The following is a 20,446-nucleotide window of genomic DNA, read 5'->3' on the forward strand; positions in this document are numbered from 1 at the left end:
GTATATAATGAAATATTCAACATTCAGTGTCCAAATTACCATTTGCATGTCTGCATGTCGTATTCCCGACTGACCGAGCGACATGTTTCCCACCCCCACCACAGTCGACCCAATTGTAATGCAACAGCGTACTTCGTCCGGCGCACGGGCATTGCGCCGTCGGCCTCCGTGCCTTTCGTCCATCTGCCGCGCCATGGTCTGTGACGACGGCTTGCATGCCTCATCGCCTCCAGTGCCCCGTAAATCGCTTCGCAGACTCGCCTCCACACGAGGTTTTAAGCCGCGCTCCGACTTCACCTGGATACGCGTTTTCGATGGCCTCGAGCCCTTCTCAGTCGATGCGTCCAGCAAACTTATTAAAGTTTCTCCCAATACTACGGTCGAAGATGTCAATAAGAAGCTTGGTTTTAATGAAGAGTTGACACTGTGGTTGCAAATTGGCGGGGAAAATTCTCGACGCTTGGAATTAACGGAATTTCCACTGCGAATTCAAGAGCAATTTCTAGCGAAAAGTGGTTGGACGTCTGAAGCAAGACGTTTGAGGCTTGCAGTAGATCCGGAATTACGTCATTCTCTACGATGGTGCACAGGTCCAGCCAGCCGGTCCGGTGGAGTTCTTCGTTCAGGCACGGTTTACGTGCTGAAAGGTCACGTATTTCCACAATGGAAACCGAGGGTTGCTCACATCATTGGGTCGCAGCTTCACACATATGGTAGGATCAGGTTTTTATTTATATAGATATTTTTGATTGAGTTTAATGAATCGATAAAAAAGTGATAACATATTTAATCATTTCAATGCCAGATTTTTAAGCTACAATAACTTCCAGTATGATGAAGTTACACTATTGGCCAGATATTTGTCACTTCTTCATTTAAGTGTACCTATTAGTCGTTATAATAGTATTTGTCAACAATACAATTATATACATATATAACAACAATTAAAATATATATATCATTGTTTGTTGTTATTGTACTAGTGAATAATCTTTTATTTCTTCAAAGAGGATTTAGTTTCGAAAAAAACGCTGAAGTATTGTTTGTTTGTCTGGGTGTACATATTATGGATTTATTACTCAGGCCAATATATGTAAATTATATGAGTACTGTATGAATCAAAGTCAAAAGTAGTTAGAAGTTTTATTACGGAAATAAAAAGGTTATTGTACTCTATATTTTTGCATATTCAAATCCAACAACAATTATTATTTTCGCGTGTTTTATACTGCATTGACTTTGTCAACTTTTCTTTAAGGTGTATCACGGGATACGCTAGAACTGAGCGGAGGGAGCATCGAGCTCTGCCAACCAAAGGCCCAGAGGCTGGTTCTTTGCGTGAAACCTCGAAGTTCCGGCAATAGTTTGCTTGATGCTGGTCTGAACCATCTCTTCCTTGGATTCAATACAATCTGGGAGCGAAACATGTGGTTTTGCTGGTTAAAAGAGGTATGTTACTATTAGCTTAGTGTTTATATATTATATATAAATTTATTAATTATAAAAATAATCGAGTATAAAGTGTAAATACAGGCATGTAATATTATGCTTGCTTGTCCTGGATTATAATATTTCTTCAAGAAATTAATTTAACAAATAACTAACTTCTAAGCTTTCTTGGATATTGTGATACTGAAGGTTGAAAACAAATTTTTAACTAAGTAATGATATTATGTTGCAAGCTTTGTAGAATTTAAGAAAAGTTAACTTGCTCGTGATAATTTTACTACCAGTAAAGCTCATAATAATCCTCAAAATGTCGCCATAATAGTATACAACTGACATTTGAAATTACGTCTCTTTGAAATATGTAAACTTTAAACGGATTAGGAATCGATTCCGGTACACTTCGCAAACTAACGATCCATTCAGAACAGCGGCAAATTGTTAGAAATCTGTTCACTTAGATAACTTTTTGACATTCCAATGTGTAATTTTTATCGAAACTAGGGTTGTGTATTTTTAATTAACATTAAAAGTAACAACCCTCATTTTACACATAGAAAATTAAATAATTGTAATATCGTATTGTTATTTTGTAGTTTATTAATTATTAAAGAATGTTGACATTTAACTTGCTCTTTTTTAATGTATTACGTAAATACCATTATAATCTTTTCAGTTCATTTTCACTTGTTAAAGTTTATATAATTATCATGAATGCATTTTACATTACAGAATATATATATATATATATATATATATATATATATATATATATATATATATATATATCAACATTCTAATTTGATATGATAATCACCACGTAAATTATTTTTATAATTAGTAAATTTCTCTGGCATAAATATTCAATTAATATTTTAAGAAATATGTTTTCAAATTGAATTAATTATAAAATGTGTGCACCGCCCTATGAATTGTCACGCTCCAAGTATCCTGAATGCCTAACGGGTAAGCATCTTTGTCAGTTAAAACCGTGCTGAGCAGAACTTTGACGCGCTCTGACATGACATTTTGAAAATGTGATAAATTTAAATATAAAATTTTACGATATTCTACAATATCAACCTTTAAATATAAAGAAGTGACGATTCTTTTTTTAAGTTTAAGATTAGGTATATTGCCAAAGACGATGTGCAAGGACATTTAAATTTCGTTTATAAAATGAATACGATCGTGAGTGGAATACTGAGTGATTTACTAGAAATTGTTTCGTAGTCTTTAAGCATAACATTGCCCGGGTTCGTCGGCCGCGGTGGTAACAATTTCAGTTCATAAGTTTTAAGCTTAGAATCTGAATCAGAAACAATGAGTTTATTATGAACATAATTAAAAAATATTAATATAAACTGAAAGAAAAAAGTGTAGTGTTTATGTTGTTTATTTAAACATCAGTTTAATTGTCTGTATTTGTGAATTTAGTAATTACAAAACTATTTGGAATGGTTGAACATAAGACGATGAAGTGCGATGAGCAGGAGATTGATAGCTTAGATGTATTTTCACAACAGACAGCTGACGATGTATTCTTGGATAGTTTAGAACCGACGTATAAAGAGATATGTGAAAACTTGGTAAATTTGTAATTCTCTCTTTTATTTATAAGTTCCTATTCGATTTCTACATACTTAATTATTCGTTATTACATTCACTTCACTTGGTGGTAGGGCTTTGTGCAAGTACGTCCGGGTGGGTACCGCCAATCAGCAATACTTTGTATTGTTGTACTGTGAGTGAGAGAACAGTGGACATAAAATCTTATTTTTCAAGTTTGGTGGCTCATTGGCGATGTAAGGTTGATATTTCTTACAGCTCTAATATCTACGGGTGGTGCAGACCATCAGGTGTCCCATTTGCACGTCCCTCTAACAATTTTATATTAAAAAAAGATGATTAACTTGAGTTATATATACCTATATATTTGGAGAAGGGTCAATATCTAAAAGAGACCATAGATTAAACTCTAATTTATGTAATAGATTTGTATGATATATGCAATCGATTTCTTACGAAAAATGAATCCTATTATTTCCTACGCCGTTTAATAACCACTAATATCCCATTGTTTGGTTAAAGCTTCTTATCTTGTTTATGGAGAACATTTGGACCTTGTTCCATCATGCTGCTTAACTACGGGTTTGTGGATCATCCAACACGTGTTGATTTCATCGCGATGTTTTCCTTCACAGAATGAATTATAAACACAAATCAAGCAAGTTAAAACTGACTGTTGTTTGGCACGTGACATCACGTCTTCGTTTCGACCCTTTTTTTCTAAAATAGGCACTGACATTATGGATATAATTGATTGAACATATCTTTCAAAATTTTATTATAAACATTATTATTTCATCAGGGTACGCAGAGTTCACAACCGCCCAACGTCTTGGATCTAAGTGGTGGCGGTCGTTCCTGCCTGCCCACAGCGCTTGCGCAATATGCATCCGACGGTTTCGCTGTTCGCGTACTGCGCATGCGCGGCAACGCTTTACCTGCGCTGCCACCGCAAACGAGCACCCTACAAGCACTTACACATCTAGATATTACTGATAACAAGATCACTGAACTACCTAAGGAATTATGTCAGCTGACGCAGTAAGTACTTTTTTGAATTATTAAATTATAACACCCAGTTTAGATTTCCCATAGAGATAATATAATTAAATATATGTAAGCTTGAAAACTGTTATTGTATCTCTTTATCTATTTTTTCTCTTAGGAGACAACGTATTATTAATTTATAATTAATACTCTATTTTGTATTTTTATAATTATTCATTTCATAAGTAGTTAAACATCTCATTTAAGGAAGTACTGAAGCACATTTGCACGTTTTATAATAGGCTAATTATCCTGCACTTAAGTAAAAAAATGACTACACGAGTACATTAAAATTTAAAATTAAACAATGTTACATAATCAACAAAAAATACGGTTCAAATAATTTTATTCTATTAGAGAGCAATTTAATACTAAGAAACTAAACAAGACTTTTACTTTCCCGTAAAAATAACAACTGTGAATAAATTCAGGCAAAAATAATGTCTATGACAGGCCAGTTTTAAGTTTTTTCGTCTCAGTTGCTGTTTACGTAACCCGCAATGTTCCGCAGAGCATGATTCAACCAACTATTTATAAGCCTATTTTATTCTATATTATAAAATATGTACATATATAAAAGGCAGTTAACTGTCTCGTTGGTCTTGTAGCTTGATGTAAAGCCGCAGACCCGGAGGTCCTGGGTTTAGTTCCCAGGTCGGGCCAATAAAAAGTTATTGGGTTTTTCTGTCAGAAAATTCTCAGTAGCAGCCCGGAGTCTGGAAGTTGGAAGTGTGTACACTCCCGTGCCTCGGAAAGCACGTAAAGCCGTTGGTCCTGCGCCTGAACTCTTTCCAGTTGTGTCGGATTGCCGTCCCATCGGATTATGAGAGTTAGGGAATAGAGAGTGCACCTGTGTTTACGCACACACTTGTGCACTATAATATCTCCTTCGTAGTTGACTAATCTCTCTTGAGATTGGCCGCCGTGGCCGAAACCGGTCTGGAGGACATTATTATTATATAAAAGGCAGCGTTCTGACTGACAGACTAACAACATAGGCTAAACTATAATACACAGAGATGGGAAATTCGTGACATACCAGAGAGATTTTTTACTTTTCAATTCTCCGTTCTCTTTCGTTACACTTAGTACACCAAGACAAATATTGTCACAATGATATAGAATGCCATTTAATTAATATCAAAAGACACTATTATTTTTTTACGAACTAAGCTGCGACGTGTACTAATAAATCATAATAATTAAACTAATATGTTTGTGTCGTGGCTTAAAAGATATGATGTTATAAGACTGCAGATCTCTGTATCTGAGTTCAATCTTAAAATCGATCATCAAATCAATCAATCAATCTGTGAAAAACAGCTAAGTAGTGACCCGTTTTAAAGTTGGCCTGTTCAGACTGCCGTGACTCAAAGTAAAGCCGCTGGTTCTGCGCCTGAACTCTTTTCGGTCGTGCTTGATTTTCCGTCCTATCGGATGCGAGTAACGGGATGGAGTAAACTGGTGTTGCACCGATACTTACGCACTGTTGTATGTCCTGTGTATTTGATAATTATTATGTCGTAAATGTCGTAAGAACGCGTGAATCTTAACCGATGATCGTGGGTTCAAACCCGGGCAAGCACCACTGAATTTTCATGTGCTTAATTTGTGATTATAATTCATCTCGTGCTTTACGGTGAAGGAAAACATCGTGAGGAAACCTGCATGTGTCTAATTTCACTGAAATTCTGCCACATGTGTATTCCACCAACCCGCATTGAAGCAGCGTGGTGGAATAAGCTCCAAACCTTCTCCTCAAAATGAGGAGAGGAGGCTTTTAGCCTAGCAGTGGGACATTCACAGGCTGTTTCGGTTCGGTTTCGGTATGTCGTAAAATATATTACGTCATCAATGCTGATTATTTAAAGACAACTATTTTTTAAAGTTCTTAATACTCATAGTTCGCGTTTTAAAAGATATTCTTAGTAAAGAAAGTTAGTTTCGTTTTTTATTATTTCAATTATGTTATAAAAAAGGCCTAGCATCTTTTTCATACGATTGTTCTACTAAATTTATAAATAATTATTAGCAAAGTCCAGGAGGCAGTCCGGATCTTGATTTTGATTTTTTTATATGTATACCTACATCATTTTAATATACATACATAGATGTTATATTGTCTACTTTGAAAACGCTTTAAGATTACACTCGTAATTTGAAATGTAACAGTGAAATTTTATCAAATTAAATCTAAATTACATTTCATTACTTAAATGTGTTATATAAGCGTCTAATTTTTTCTAAGACACTACGTTGATTAAATTATTTTAAACAGTTTCAAAAACATTATTATTTAAGCCCAATTACTAGAATATGGGATATTTACCAAATACTGGTGGTAGGGCTTTGTGCAAGCTCGTCTGGGTAGGTACCACCCACTCATCAGATATTCTACCGCAAAACAGCAATACTTGATATTGTTGTGTTCCGGTTTGAAGGGTGAGTGAGCCAGTGTAATTACATGCACAAGGGACATAAAATCTTAGTTCCCAAGGTTGGTGGCGCATTGGATATGTAAGCGATGGTTGACATTTCTTACAATGCCAATGTCTAAGAGCGTTGGTGACCACTTACCATCAGGTGGCCCATATGCTCGTCCGCCTTCCTTTACTATAAAAAAAAAAAAAAAAAAAAAAAAAATATCATGTCACTTAGTATGTACATGCTTGTTTATAAATAATAGGACTTGAATTCTGTTATAAGCCTTCTTCTTGAGAGGCTTTTGTCCGGCTGCTATAGTTAACATTTATGTGTCTATCTGTGTGTGTATGGAAAAACAGAGATGTATAGTCCTTCTATACAATTGAGGATCTTATTAACTTCATGTATATTATATACTCTTTCTTAACTAAAACAATACGAAGTTTATTATAACGTCTTCTTTCTCTCAAAACACGAGATTTAACGCCCAAGTTAAAGGCTTTAATATACAGTTACATACATGAAAGTAGCTAATTTGATTTGATTTAAAGAAAATCATGTGTTATTCCCACAGATTAACATATTATTTTTATAAATAAACAAGAACATAAAAATCACGCTTATCACGTCAATAGTCTAAATTGAATGCTGGCGCAACTGCAAGTGCAGCTACTTACATATATTTTAATACTAGTAACCCGTCCCCGCTTCACAAGGGTAGAATAAGGTTTTACATAAAAAGTTTATATCGTAATGCATATAACTCTGTTTTGAATATTTAACGACTTTAGTTGCCATGAATTTTTCAGATGTTCAATAATCATTGTCAAATTTTAGCCATGATAAATTTTAGACACAAAACGCTAAGCACCTAAAACTTTCTCATGAATTACTCCGCGCAATGGCGAAGACCGATTGAAAATCTCTTCAGTAGTCTTTGTGTTTATAGCGTTCATATAAACAGACACGACCGGAGAATTTGTTCTATACTATGTAATGGCGTAATGATTATGCTATGAACTATGTTAACCTATCCTATCTTATGGTGTACGTTATAATATTGGGTTAGTATTTTTTTCAATTTAGACATTTAGACCTTTGTTTGTACAAAGTCCTGGGTAAGGTACCACACGATCGTCATATATTTTTAGTATTCTTGTGTTCCGGTTTGAAGGGTAAGCCAGTGTAACTACTGTCTCAATGAACATAAAATTTTAATACCCAATGTTGGTGGCCCATTGGTAATTTAAGAAACGGTTATTATTTTTTACAGCGCCAACGTCTATAGGTGGTGGTAACCATTTATCAACAGACGAGTAAATAAGCCGATGGTAAGTAGTCACCTTCGCCCATGGAAATTAACATTGCAAGAAAAATACCCTCGGGCCGCCCACCATCTTAAATAAAGGAGAGTAAAATGTTGAATATATAGTGTTTGTAATTACAAGTCTCACTAACCCTTAAAACCGGAACACAATAATACAAATATTTCATGTTTGGTTAATATTTAATGAATGGGCCGTACCCCAACCAGCCAGCACAAAGCCCTACCATGTATTATGTAAAGTCCAATGGATACGATTACATGGAATTATGATCACTATAAAATGTAACGCGTAGTCCTTAATTCTGTACAGTTGTTTGTATTTGTTTTTACGTAATTATATGATAATCATATAATAATTCTAGTTCGTTTTCATATTTTAATATAAATAAGACACTTAAAAATGATACAAATCCTTAGCTACTGATAAAAACAGTTTTTTAAATATCCGAACCACAATTCGACTACGTTAGATTAGTATGTACATTTCCATTACGGGTCTATTTCTTAACGCTTCGTCGACGGACCGTGGCGCTCTGCATCTCAATATCAAGCATAAGTTGCCTTTGCCTAGAGAAATATGCTGCGGTAAATATTGGAATACACTTTTTGCTACTGTCTAATACTCACTGTGCATGAATATATGAGATCTGATACTACCGTAGTTGTAATTTAGTATATAAATTTAATATCGTTATGAATGAGAACAACAACAACAAAGAAACTTACTTAAAGAAATTGTTCGATTTATATTTTTTTCTCCTACAATTATCGTTCCCCGTGAATCTCGTTCGCGGTAGTTTTTTTTCGTAGGTTCCTACCGTAATTTGTAGGTCTTTGTAAGTCCCGGACTACCTACATGATAGGTGCCATTATCACAGGTTCAGTGAAGTCGTGATGAGGTAACAAATAGACAGACAATGTTACCTTTATTAGAGTTAATAGCTGTGCTATATTATGCACTAGAAAATGTTATTGATTTATATCTTTTTAATATAATGCAACAGTATTTCATTTAACTACTTATATCCACTTTCATTTGGTTTCTAAATTTCCGATAGTAAATTTCGCCGACAAAACGACTTGTTGTCACGAATCCATAACGAATACCGTAGATTATTGTTCAATACCTCGACCAATTATATTATGTCAATGTCAAAGTTATTTATTTTATATTGATTTAAATATAATGACGTAGATAACATATTGCATACCATAATTACAAAAACGCGTACAGTAAAAATCGCTAATTTTTTATTGTCTCATTTTGTGTTTTGCGTTTTATATTTAGGTCTGGAACTAAGTGGTTTTAAGAATAATAAATTTTTTATTAAAAAAAACTACATTTATCTGTTAGTTAAAATCAAAGTTCAAAAGGTAATCACAGCATTTATAAACGCATATGTATGTCAGTGAGAAAAATCTTGTGTCATTATTATATCTATTAAGCTAACAGTTATAAGATGGTAAGTGGGTACGTTTCCGTTGTGTGCCAATTTTAAGCGAGCACGTTATACGAGTGCCGACTGGGCGTGCCATAGGATATATACATAATTAGAAATGACATTTACCAAATATCTACTTGTTATTAATGTGCCAAATTTGTTAATAAGAGTAACTAATTGTCTATGGAATTGTCTTAATATCTATTATAAGATGGCCCATAATATATAAACTTATATTATCTGGATATTTCATGTTTAAGTTACTTTATCATTACTAATCAATTATGTATATAATGTAATCTTAATAAAAAATAAAAAAACTATTATATCTAACAAATAATTTGTTAGAAAGCTTCGTGCATTAAAAATTGTACGCTATATTTAATGTGCGAAGAAACGCTATTAAATTAAATAAGTAATTAATATCTGGACGCACAACTAAAATTATTTTGACACGGTACAAAAAAATAATAACATCTAGCAAATATCTACATCCGTACATATTTTTAAGTCTTTCCATAATTATTATTTATCAATTATATTTTTTATTATGGTTATTTATTTCTTATATAAGTTTATATGTATGAATGTATATATGTATAAGTGTATATGTATATATATAAGAGTGTGTATGTTGTTATTTTACATGTTTTTATTTAGTTTATAAGCATTCAATAAATTTTAAGTATAAGTTGTTCACACACTATGCACGATTAACGATCCTGGCTAAAAAAAACAAGCATTTCTCTTCTACAACAGCGGTTGCCTATATGTACTACTTGTTCTTTTATATATTTGTAAATTGTGTGATGTAAAGGATTAATAAATAAATTAATTAATTAATAACGTTATGAAAATTAAGAACCTCTTGAACTGTTATGGATATCATGGATATATTTTGTATAAGTTTAATTAATAATACAATAAAATTACTTCATTTACAATTTTTTAATTAATGATATAGAAGCTTATATAATCGAGATATTACATATGGTTTTTTATTTACGATGGAAAAGTTTGAATACTATGTAACCATTCCACTTCTAACAGGTCCTTTATTCTATGGGTCTATCTACATCGACGCGTCGAAGCATGCCGCTTACGTTCACTTTACGCGCAACCCCTATTAACTAACGGCCTTGTTTATATATTTATCAAATAAACGTGTATCGTATTGCGTGATAAAAATGAAAACTTCGATGATTGATAACCATTTAATAATTAGTTATTTGATACTTGTTTATACACTCGATATTATTAGTTTAGTTTTGCAAGTTGTTGAAGGTAAGCTGTTTATTTTTGTTACTTATGTTATTTAATATCGCCTCATAGTACTTTATATGAGTTTTTATAATATAAAATTAATAATAACCAATAATAGCAAAAGTAAATGCAATTTTTGTTTGTATCTAGACTTTTAGCGACACGTTACACACAATCTTTTCAAAATGTAATGCGATTAGAATTAGTTAACCGCTTCATTGTATACCCATTCAACTAATTATAGTAATCTATGAGACACAAGTTAATTGGTCATTTGATGATAGATGTCCATCAATTTATTTTGTAATTAAAGTCCGGCCGATGTCTGTCACTTGATCATGAATAGTGGTGATACACTAAAAAATAAACATTTTTTGGATTGTAAAACATGTTATTTTTATTTATTTTTTGTAATTTTAATTTAATATTATAACATATATTGTAAGTTGATGTAATAGTAGTTTTTAATTATACTATTCGTTACTTCTTGAATCATTCGTCCATTCAAAGTTACATCGTCCATTCGATTACGAACTTGTCAAGCAAGAATGCGTTATACTTCAGCGGTCCGGCATTTCTTAACATAACATAACATTGTCAACACCTAATTTAATAATTTTGAGTCTTGTTGTGCTTGTATTTTTCGCTAATTTACTCTTAATATCAAAGAAAGTAAATTTTGTATGAGCAATTTTTAAATAATAATAAAGAATCATTATTTCTTAGGTATTCTGTACATCATAGCTAAATTCCTAATTAACAATAATTTGATCTTATCACACAGCAGCCGTGAATCGCGTAAGGCTTTGGAGGGAATTATTTTGTATCTACCGTTTCCGCTCATTCTTTAGTTCCGTGAATAATTAAGTGCGTGCTGATCAGATAAGTTGCTGCATTCGCGATTCTAGAAACAACTTTTTCTTTAAAGTTTTTTTCTAACTTGAACTTAAAATAGATAATTATATCCCCTTGTTGTTATTAAAAACTTATTCACAAGAACAAAGGAAGTTCTGTCGAAAGAGGAAATCGAGAGTGAAAAGCTGAACGATTGCATAGATTTTTTAGTAGATAAGGAGTACAATAATGCGTGTGTATTGTAACATCGGAGTCCATTTCGTCTAGCTGGTATTGCCAAACAGTGATAGGTAACACAAACAAAAGACAAGAAAGTAGCAAGACAGTCGTACTATTTAAAGTAAAAATAGTAAACAGACTGTAAATGTATGACTTGGAGCTTATTTCACCACGTGGCGCCAAAGAGTATTTAATACTCTTCGTAAGTTCTATAAAAAATACTAGCATTAATGAATAAAAATATCATTTATAAAATATAAAAAAAATAGTTCCTTTTCTAAATTAAAATAAATTCAAGCCAGACAAATACGTAAGTTTTATCCGTATAATAATTCAACACTTTAATAATCACATTATAGTTGTAGATAGTGATAGAATGTCTTGTGTGTGTTGTGCACTACAGCCATGCAGCGGGACGCGAATCTACTATGGTCAGTAAGAATACATTCTTTGTAATGGTCATACGTATTAAACTCGGACGTAAACACGCGGACTTTTTTAATTTTTTTTTTTTTTTCGAAAGAATGTGCTTTATTGATGTAATCATGGCTCACTAAAACTTGGATCTGTTCTATGAAAGTGTCATGGTGACTTTAAACCCGGGTAAGTAATAAATTGGAAATTAAAATTAATTTACTAATTTTATAAGTTTTTATTAACTGCATTAATAGATTTTTGATTTTATAACTTAAATCAAAATTTTAGACAAATACATATGTGATAAGTTTTGAAACTGAATTTTATTATTTTAGATTGTATCTTAAACTTAGAAAATTTATATTTCATTAGTCACGGTATGTGGTCTTGTGGGCCAAAAATTTACGTATGTAACCTCACTAGACAAAATTTAAAAATTTACGTATTAACAAAACGTATGTAACTACAGTTACTTGGACATACATTGGACATAGTTTTAGTTCGAATATGGTAACCGTTTAAAACCATTTCATGACAAAATTTTAGGCTTTTTCTAGGTTTCATAGGCTGTATCTAATTCTCATATCTACCTGAGATAGAGAGAGATTCAACAGCCAATTTAAAATCACATAGCTATTGCCTTTATATAATATAAATAATTATCTTTATATAATATAAAGGTAGGAAATATCAGACGGATCACATAAAATTACATTGAAAGAGTATTTTTTTCTTGACTGTACATTACCGAAAAATATGAACAGGAAAAAATCTTTGACGAATAATTTAATAATTTTTTAAAATAGATTTTCTGACGTCACTTACAATAAACACTTAAAATACCCTTGCCGTCTTATATTTAATGAGATAATAATATTTTTCAAATTAGATTCAACGATTTTCATTTTCATTGCATAACTGCATAATTATTATTTAAGCCCTATAATTATTACAATCGTTTGGGCATTAAAAATATTCCGCAGTCAAAGTTCCGCATATACTTGTAATCTATTGTAAATCTACATTTTACGTAGAAAGAAATATTACATATAAATAACAGTTTTATAGTTTGTTGTGTAATAAATAAATAAAAATAACTATAACTGTATAAGTGTTAAAAATATGAATTATTCTTATCCTTATACACTTTTTACTGTATACTTAAAACGATGAACACATTTAATTATCGTTGTACGATGCGGTAGTTTCGCAAGATTTGTATAAAGAAAAGGTTTTTTTACATTTTTTAACGGCAATATCATCCGGGCATGCGCAATTAAAAAAAATCTTTTGTTTAATTTGTATAAAGTAATATTATAATCTATACAAGTACATGTGAAAGCCGAGATGGCACAGTGGTTAGAACGCGGGAATCTTAACCGATGATCGTGGTTTCAAACCCGGGCAAGCACCACTGAATTTTCATGTGCTTAATTTGTGCTTATAATCCATCTCGCGCTTAACGGGAAGGAAAACATCGCGAGGAAACCTGCATGTGTCTAATTTCACTGAAATTCGTCAAATCTGTATTGCACCAACCACCGCATTGGTGCATCGTAGTAGAATAAGCTCCAAACCTTTTTCTCAAAAAGGAGGAGGAGAGGAGGCGTTAACTCAGCAGTGGGACATTCACAGGCTGTTACCAATTACATGTATATTGTACATGTTACATAAGTACCAGTACACAAGCATAAAATTATAAAAACACTGCTCGTGTGACTTTAACATACAAAAATACCTATCCTTTGAACGGAGCTTTTACAAGATTATATTTTTTAGTTTCACGAGAATTTTTACTCTATTATAATGTAAATACTAAATACTGTGTAATAATAAACTAAAGTGACATAAAATTTGCTAATTTAATTCGACAGAGTTAAGCTATACGTCCAAGTTCACACTGTCAACTCAATCAGCAGACATAACAAGCAGTAATTTATACCAAGCGTTTTTTGTCTTTAGTCGAGAATCCATTTCAATACATACAACAAAAAAAATCAAGCCAACAATTTTTTTTTTACTTTCCGTTTCAACGGTGTCGATGTCAAATAGATATATACTATATGTATAGATTTAGCTTAAATGTTGTTTTATCCCACTGGACTATGAAAGTAAGGGAATAGTCATCATAAGTGCACCCTGCACTTGTGATTGCCTACAAATTTGGGCACTACTTTTGTGCGTGTGGCTATTCTCGGCTGTGGCGGATGAACTGTTCATAAACAACATCATCATATTATGATCTTATGAGCTGTAGTTAACGACTTTCATAGGTGATTAATTAAAAAAAACGTTCGTGTCTTTTTCTTTCCAATGTCGTATCAATGATGACAAAAGAGAGAAAGCAATGTTTAAATAAACACCGCTACACAACGTTTAATAAGTAAGTCTAGTAGTATATATGCCAAAACAACGCAAATGCTTTATTTTAATCATATAAGTAATTTCTGCTCAAACTTTCGCTCTAATTAAAAAAATTATATTAAAACAAAAAACACAGCTCTACATCAAATTTACGCAAAAGTGAAATTCGTCTGAATGCATAAATCCTGAGATTTTTTCTACAGTAATTAATTAATTAAATTATTATGCGTTAATGTTTCATGAATTCTGTGTAACTAGAAAAAACGTAATATATTTATATTTATAAATCGAGCATAAAATACTCATAGCATTCATCACTTTTTTTCATTAATCTCTAAATTGATAAAAACATCGAACCATAATAAACTAGCACTGACCTGGTATTAAAAAATATTGTTTATCGCGACTCGTTTGTTTATTTCAAAAAACAGCATATGACAATATTTGTTTGACACTTTTAACGAATCTTCTGGATGAAATAGAAACTGACACTTATATAAAAACCATCGCCATCCTGTCCCAGTGTGCCTTTGTATTAGGAAACGTAGCTCTCATCTAAATTCAATGTCCCTATGTCCTATAATGAATGTTTACTGATAATATCAGGACAATATATATATTACCTCCTTAAAATAAAAAATAATATTTCTAGTATAAGTAGGTGGAGGAGCATATGGGTCACCTGATGGTAAGTGGTCACCAACACCCATAGACAAAGGCTTTGTAAGAAATGTTAACCATCGCTTACATCGCCGATGCGCCACCAATCTTGGGAACTAAGATGTTATGTACCTTAAAACTGGAACTCAACAATACCAAGTACTGTTATTTTGCGGTAGAATATCTGATTAGTAGGTGGCCTATCCAGACGAACTTGCACAAGGCCCTACCACCAGTAAATATGTATATATAATTAAAATGTTAATAAGTTTGTTGTTAACTGTATATCTGTTAACTTTGTTATCAGGCTAGATATCCCTGTAGGCCGAGTAGGTCCGAGCCTAAAGCGCCAAAACATAGGGGGCGGCCAAACTTGGTTAGTTAGATTTTTTTATTAATTGCGCATTCTGAGTTCACCCACACGTCAAAGTTTTAAAAGCTCAAAAATGTGTCCTTCGCAAAAAAAAACCTAATTAAATTCTTATATTTATATAATTCCAATTTTTTCTTTCACGTGTAGTAATCTTCCATAGGGCTAGGGCAGCCAAGGTTTCAAACCCGTCTCTGATTGTGGTATATGATATATGTAATGTATGATTTATGAAATTACTTTTTTTCATTTAATTTTCAGATTAGAGGAAATTAATATAAGCGACAACGAAATATCATCACTCGATTACGTTCTGCGTCTGCCTCGACTACGCACGCTCGTAGCTGCTCGGAATTTAATAAGGCATTTTGGAGTACGTAAAATATTTAACCTTTTTTATAATTCATTAATACATAAAAAAGTCATGTATCTTAAAACTAATGTTTAACGTAAAAAATCATTATAAATATATAATTTATCTATATCACTTTCCCGCTTGTAAACAATTTCTGTGCAAAAATCAAGTTGAACTTACTTACCCGCTAAAAAACTAACAAACACTATTGTCATAAACACAAACGGATTCAAACAAAACATAAATCCGATTTTAACTATTATTTTCTTGTCTCATATTGTTAACCTACTTATCATACTAAGGAATCAAAAAAAATCTACATAAAGCTTAGGTAATTAGAGTTATAAATTACTTTGTAACATAGATAATGACGCTACGGAAGAAAGAACCTTCATTGCGTATAACGTAAGTAAAGAATATTAATACGTTGAACACGTACAAACACGTTACAATACGGGAGTTAGACATTCTAATAATTGAGTACCATTATTATTTCATACAATCAACTTTACGAAAATTACATTTATTTATAATAGGTACAGGACTGACTAATGACATTAGAGCTATAAGAATTATTGTCACTTCGTTACATAGCGCATGCTCGACCAACCTTAAGAACCTTTTCCTTGTGCCTGTTATTTTACACTGTTATCATCAAACGATTATACTGCACGTTGTGAAAAATCTGATGTGGTTTTTGGATCATCATGAACTTGTCCAACAGCTTTTACAATGTTTGTACTTTTTCGGGACATTCTCTATAATAATATTGCTAATATATGGATAGTATTATAATTAAGTAAAGTCAAGCACAGTTAAATTATAATTTAAATTTAAAGGCTGCTTGAAATGTAGATTCTACCAAAATGGAACGACAAGAAATATATAAATATACATAATATTTCGAAGAAATAGCTGAACAGAGATAGCAAGGACAATATAAACTTTTTTTTTAAAATGGTTTTTGCCCTCTATTGTTACAGATACAAGAATAGTATTTTTGTCGAATGAAAATAGTGTATTTGTAGAATGTCACTTTTGTTATATAAATAGCCCATGAAATCGACTCTATTACCTTGTAATTATATTTATATTTTGGCTTTTTTTATCATTTCAGTCCAATACCCCTAAGCAAATGGGTCCAAATGAAGAGAATAAATGCGATTATAGGCCGCCACTAACAAACGTTGACCTCCGTCACAATAGATTAAAAGGAAGCATTATCCTTGGTAATTATGAAGTAAGTTAGACCTTACTAATTAATATTGTGTATGAACGTTTAATTAACGTTTTTGAATGTAAAAATGTATATATTTAGAGGAAATACAATTACATAGAAAAATTAAATTGCTTGATCAAAATGAGCAATCAGAATTTTCTGCAAGGTGAAAGATTTTTAAAGGTCATGAAATAAAGAATGAAATAGAAGGCGAAAGCGATAAATAGGTTACTTTTATAAAATTATAGTTCCGAAAGTCAAATATAAAATTCTTAACAAACAAATGAATAAAGTATTTATTATTAATATGTAATTAAAACTATAACATTTTCATAAAGCCTGAGTTTTTTCTAGATCTTCTATAATATAGTGCGGATGTAGGTTCTAGACTCTACGTAATTGACTTTAGCCTGACTATAGGCTCGATGGTACCAGCTTCAAGGGTTTTGTGACGTGAAATTAATTTATATTTATGTCGCCAGATGTCAGGTCTCTATATATATCCAATAGTATTTATTATATATTATATTAAATAATAAAAATATTTGCTCATTAAAGAATAATAAACTTCTTTCACCGGTGTTGCAAAGGTTTAACTGAATAAAATACATTTTTAAATTTAAATTCTCCTCTTGTTCGTTATGATGAAACTTTAGTGTATGTTTTTAGCATTTGGTATCATTGGATGTTTCATACAACGCTGTAGAAGTGTTAGTGCTGTCAGCGTTACGTGGCCTGCGAGAGCTGTATGCTGCACACAATGTCATTCAACATTTGGCTTTACACGGCGCTTCTCTACGAATATTACACGCCCCATATAATCGTAAGAAAAAAACTATACATTTTTTAATTATGAAATAATAATTAAATTAGTTTTATCATGTCTTATAATTTTTACTAATAATTTGCCTATAAAAAGAACCTTGGAATAGCAAGAAGAAATTGGATAATATTTTTGAGGCTTTGTTAAATCGTGTTAATATTATTAGAATATTCGAAGACTTAAAAAGTATAGTTTTCTTTAATAAATACAAAATAAATACTGTCTAATAAACATATGATTTATATTTCAGAAATGGATAGTTTGACAACGATGGTTCCACCTATAAACTTGGTGGAGATCGATGTATCATATAACAAATTGTCATCGCTGCCTCAGTGGCTAAGTGGCTGTTCCGACTTGACAAAATTATACGCGAGTAATAATCAATTAACATCACTCCCGGAACATTTATTTTGCAGCGAACTTTCTAGTCTAAGTCATCTACATTTAGCTCATAATAAAATAACAAACTTCCCATCAATGCCCCGTCTGAGGTCTCCTTTAAAAGAACTATTATTACATGACAATTGCATTCAATCGCTTCCAGAAAATTTCTTCTCAATATGCGACAGATTATGTATTTTGAACCTCTCAAACAATAAATTAAGTCGTCTACCTCGTGTCCGGGGAGCTTCGCCGCACTGCTTGGAGCGTCTTTACTTAACGGCAAATTGTTTGACAGATGATGTAATTGATGTTATCATAACATTTCGTGGACTCAAGATACTCCATATTGCTTATAATTGCTTAACAAGTCTACCTGAAAGCTGCTTTAATTTTTGGCCGGACGTTGAGGAGTTGATTCTATCTGGAAATTGTCTCACAAAGCTACCTGATAATTTGCCACAGTTAAACAATATCAGAGTTATACGCGCTCATTCTAACAGATTACGTTCTGTTCCTATGTTTGCATGCAGTGCTTCAATAAAAATACTTGATATTGCTCATAACGAATTGGATAAAATAGATCTCAAGCTTTTAGCACCAAAACAATTAAAATTTCTGGATATATCGTGCAATAAAAAATTACAAATGGACCCGTCACAATTTAATGCATACAAATGCCAACGTCCATTAAGTCTTGTCGACGTCTCAGGACAGAATACTGTTTCCTTGTCTCAAAAACATAATTTCCACGAAGAGTTAAATGGTGCCACCCCTTGGGTTGTAGGATTTTCAGAATGTCCTAGCAAACAACTACAGTTAACATGTGCACAAATTCGTCTTCCATCATTCTGTAACAAAGAAGGCTTGTTTGCTATAATTGACGGAGAAACCGGTGTTGAAGTGCCTAAAATCTTACAAACAAGTTTACCCGGACTCGTACTCGAAGAAAAGTCAATTAAAGAAACTGTAAATGAATATATGAAATATGTGGTTTTATCAGCTCACAGGGAACTTAAGGAAAAGGGCCAACGAAAAGGTGCTTGTCTTATACTATGTCACTTATCTCCAATAAATGTAACCGAAAATAGCTTTGGTCAGACAACTAAAAAATATAATATGAGATTAGCCAATGTCGGTGATACAAGAGCCGTTTTAAGTCGCCGAAGTGGCCCATTATGCTTAGGAGTAGGAAATAATAAACGCTTGGGCTATTCTTCTCGATATCCAAACACCGTCCCAGACCCAGATATCATACAGACTGTTATTAAAGAAGATGATGAATTTCTAATATTAGGAAATGGCAAGTTTTGGAAATATATAACAACTGATGCTGCCGTATCTGAAGTACGAGCCGAAAGAAATCCAGTTCTTGCAGCAAAGCGATTACAAGACTTAGCTCAAAGTTATGGCACTGAAGATTGTATATCGGTTGTAATTATCCGATTCGATACAGCACGGTCTGATGTAGATTTATTAATGCGAGAATTGCGAAATACCATTAACACAAATAAATCCGTGTGTCGAGCTGATTGTTGTTGTTCTCGACTAGAACCATGTTGCCATTCCATAAGCCCGCCTAAATCAGGCAGTGAAAGATCTTCTCCCAGTGGACAAAGTGATCGCCCATCCAATGAGTCAGTGAGCCATCAACATTACGCAAGCGTAAGGTCACATATAAGAGCATCAGAAAGGCGGCCTCGCGGTGGAGTCGCTAGGGCAATTAGAGTAAGAGTTGAAGAAGATAAAGAAGATCAACGTAAAAATGAAGATGTTCCATCATCAGATGAGCAATTTAAATGTTGGGAGTACATGTTAGAGCAAAATACTCAAATGTTATTCGATAAAGAACTGGACAACCTATCAAAAGGTATTAAACCTACTGGAAACAGCTTGAGAAACATTAAAGGATTGTCGGGTAGTAGCCCTCAGCTTCATTTAACGGGTAAACAACCTAAAGTTCCATTTCTATCAAAACATTTTGGAAGCGCGAGATCTTTTGGTAATACACTAAAACCAGAAGTAAGGTATGGTTCAGGTAGAGTGCCAAACGGTGGACCAAACGCAGCCTATTTTGGTTCCCTGCAAAGACTTATGCCCTACCACTTAGAGTACGATTTTGCTGTCATTCAAGAAAAAACAGCTCAGTCCCAAGAGTCGTTAGACCTTGAAGGCCGCATGCAACAGTATTGGGGAGTGGCTACAACGGAACTATAATTTAAGAAAAAAAATATTTAACTTGTAAATAAAACTTCATGGTAA

General features: G+C 32.6%; 1 protein-coding gene across 1 annotated transcript; it reads left to right on the forward strand.

The window, feature by feature from the left end:
- The first annotated feature begins 193 nt into the window (after nt 1-193).
- On the forward strand, nt 194-20,443 carry LOC126781430 (protein phosphatase PHLPP-like protein). The gene is made up of 7 exons (XM_050506409.1): nt 194-713; nt 1,259-1,449; nt 3,818-4,056; nt 15,665-15,776; nt 16,876-16,998; nt 17,647-17,800; nt 18,051-20,443. The coding sequence occupies exons 1-7, from the start codon at nt 194-196 to the stop codon at nt 20,399-20,401; spliced, it is 3,690 nt and encodes a 1,229-aa protein (XP_050362366.1). The 3' UTR covers nt 20,402-20,443.
- Nucleotides 20,444-20,446: the final 3 nt, after the last annotated feature.

This window comes from Nymphalis io, chromosome 3 (genome assembly GCF_905147045.1).
Source record: "Nymphalis io chromosome 3, ilAglIoxx1.1, whole genome shotgun sequence".
Classification (NCBI taxonomy): domain Eukaryota; kingdom Metazoa; phylum Arthropoda; class Insecta; order Lepidoptera; family Nymphalidae; genus Nymphalis; species Nymphalis io.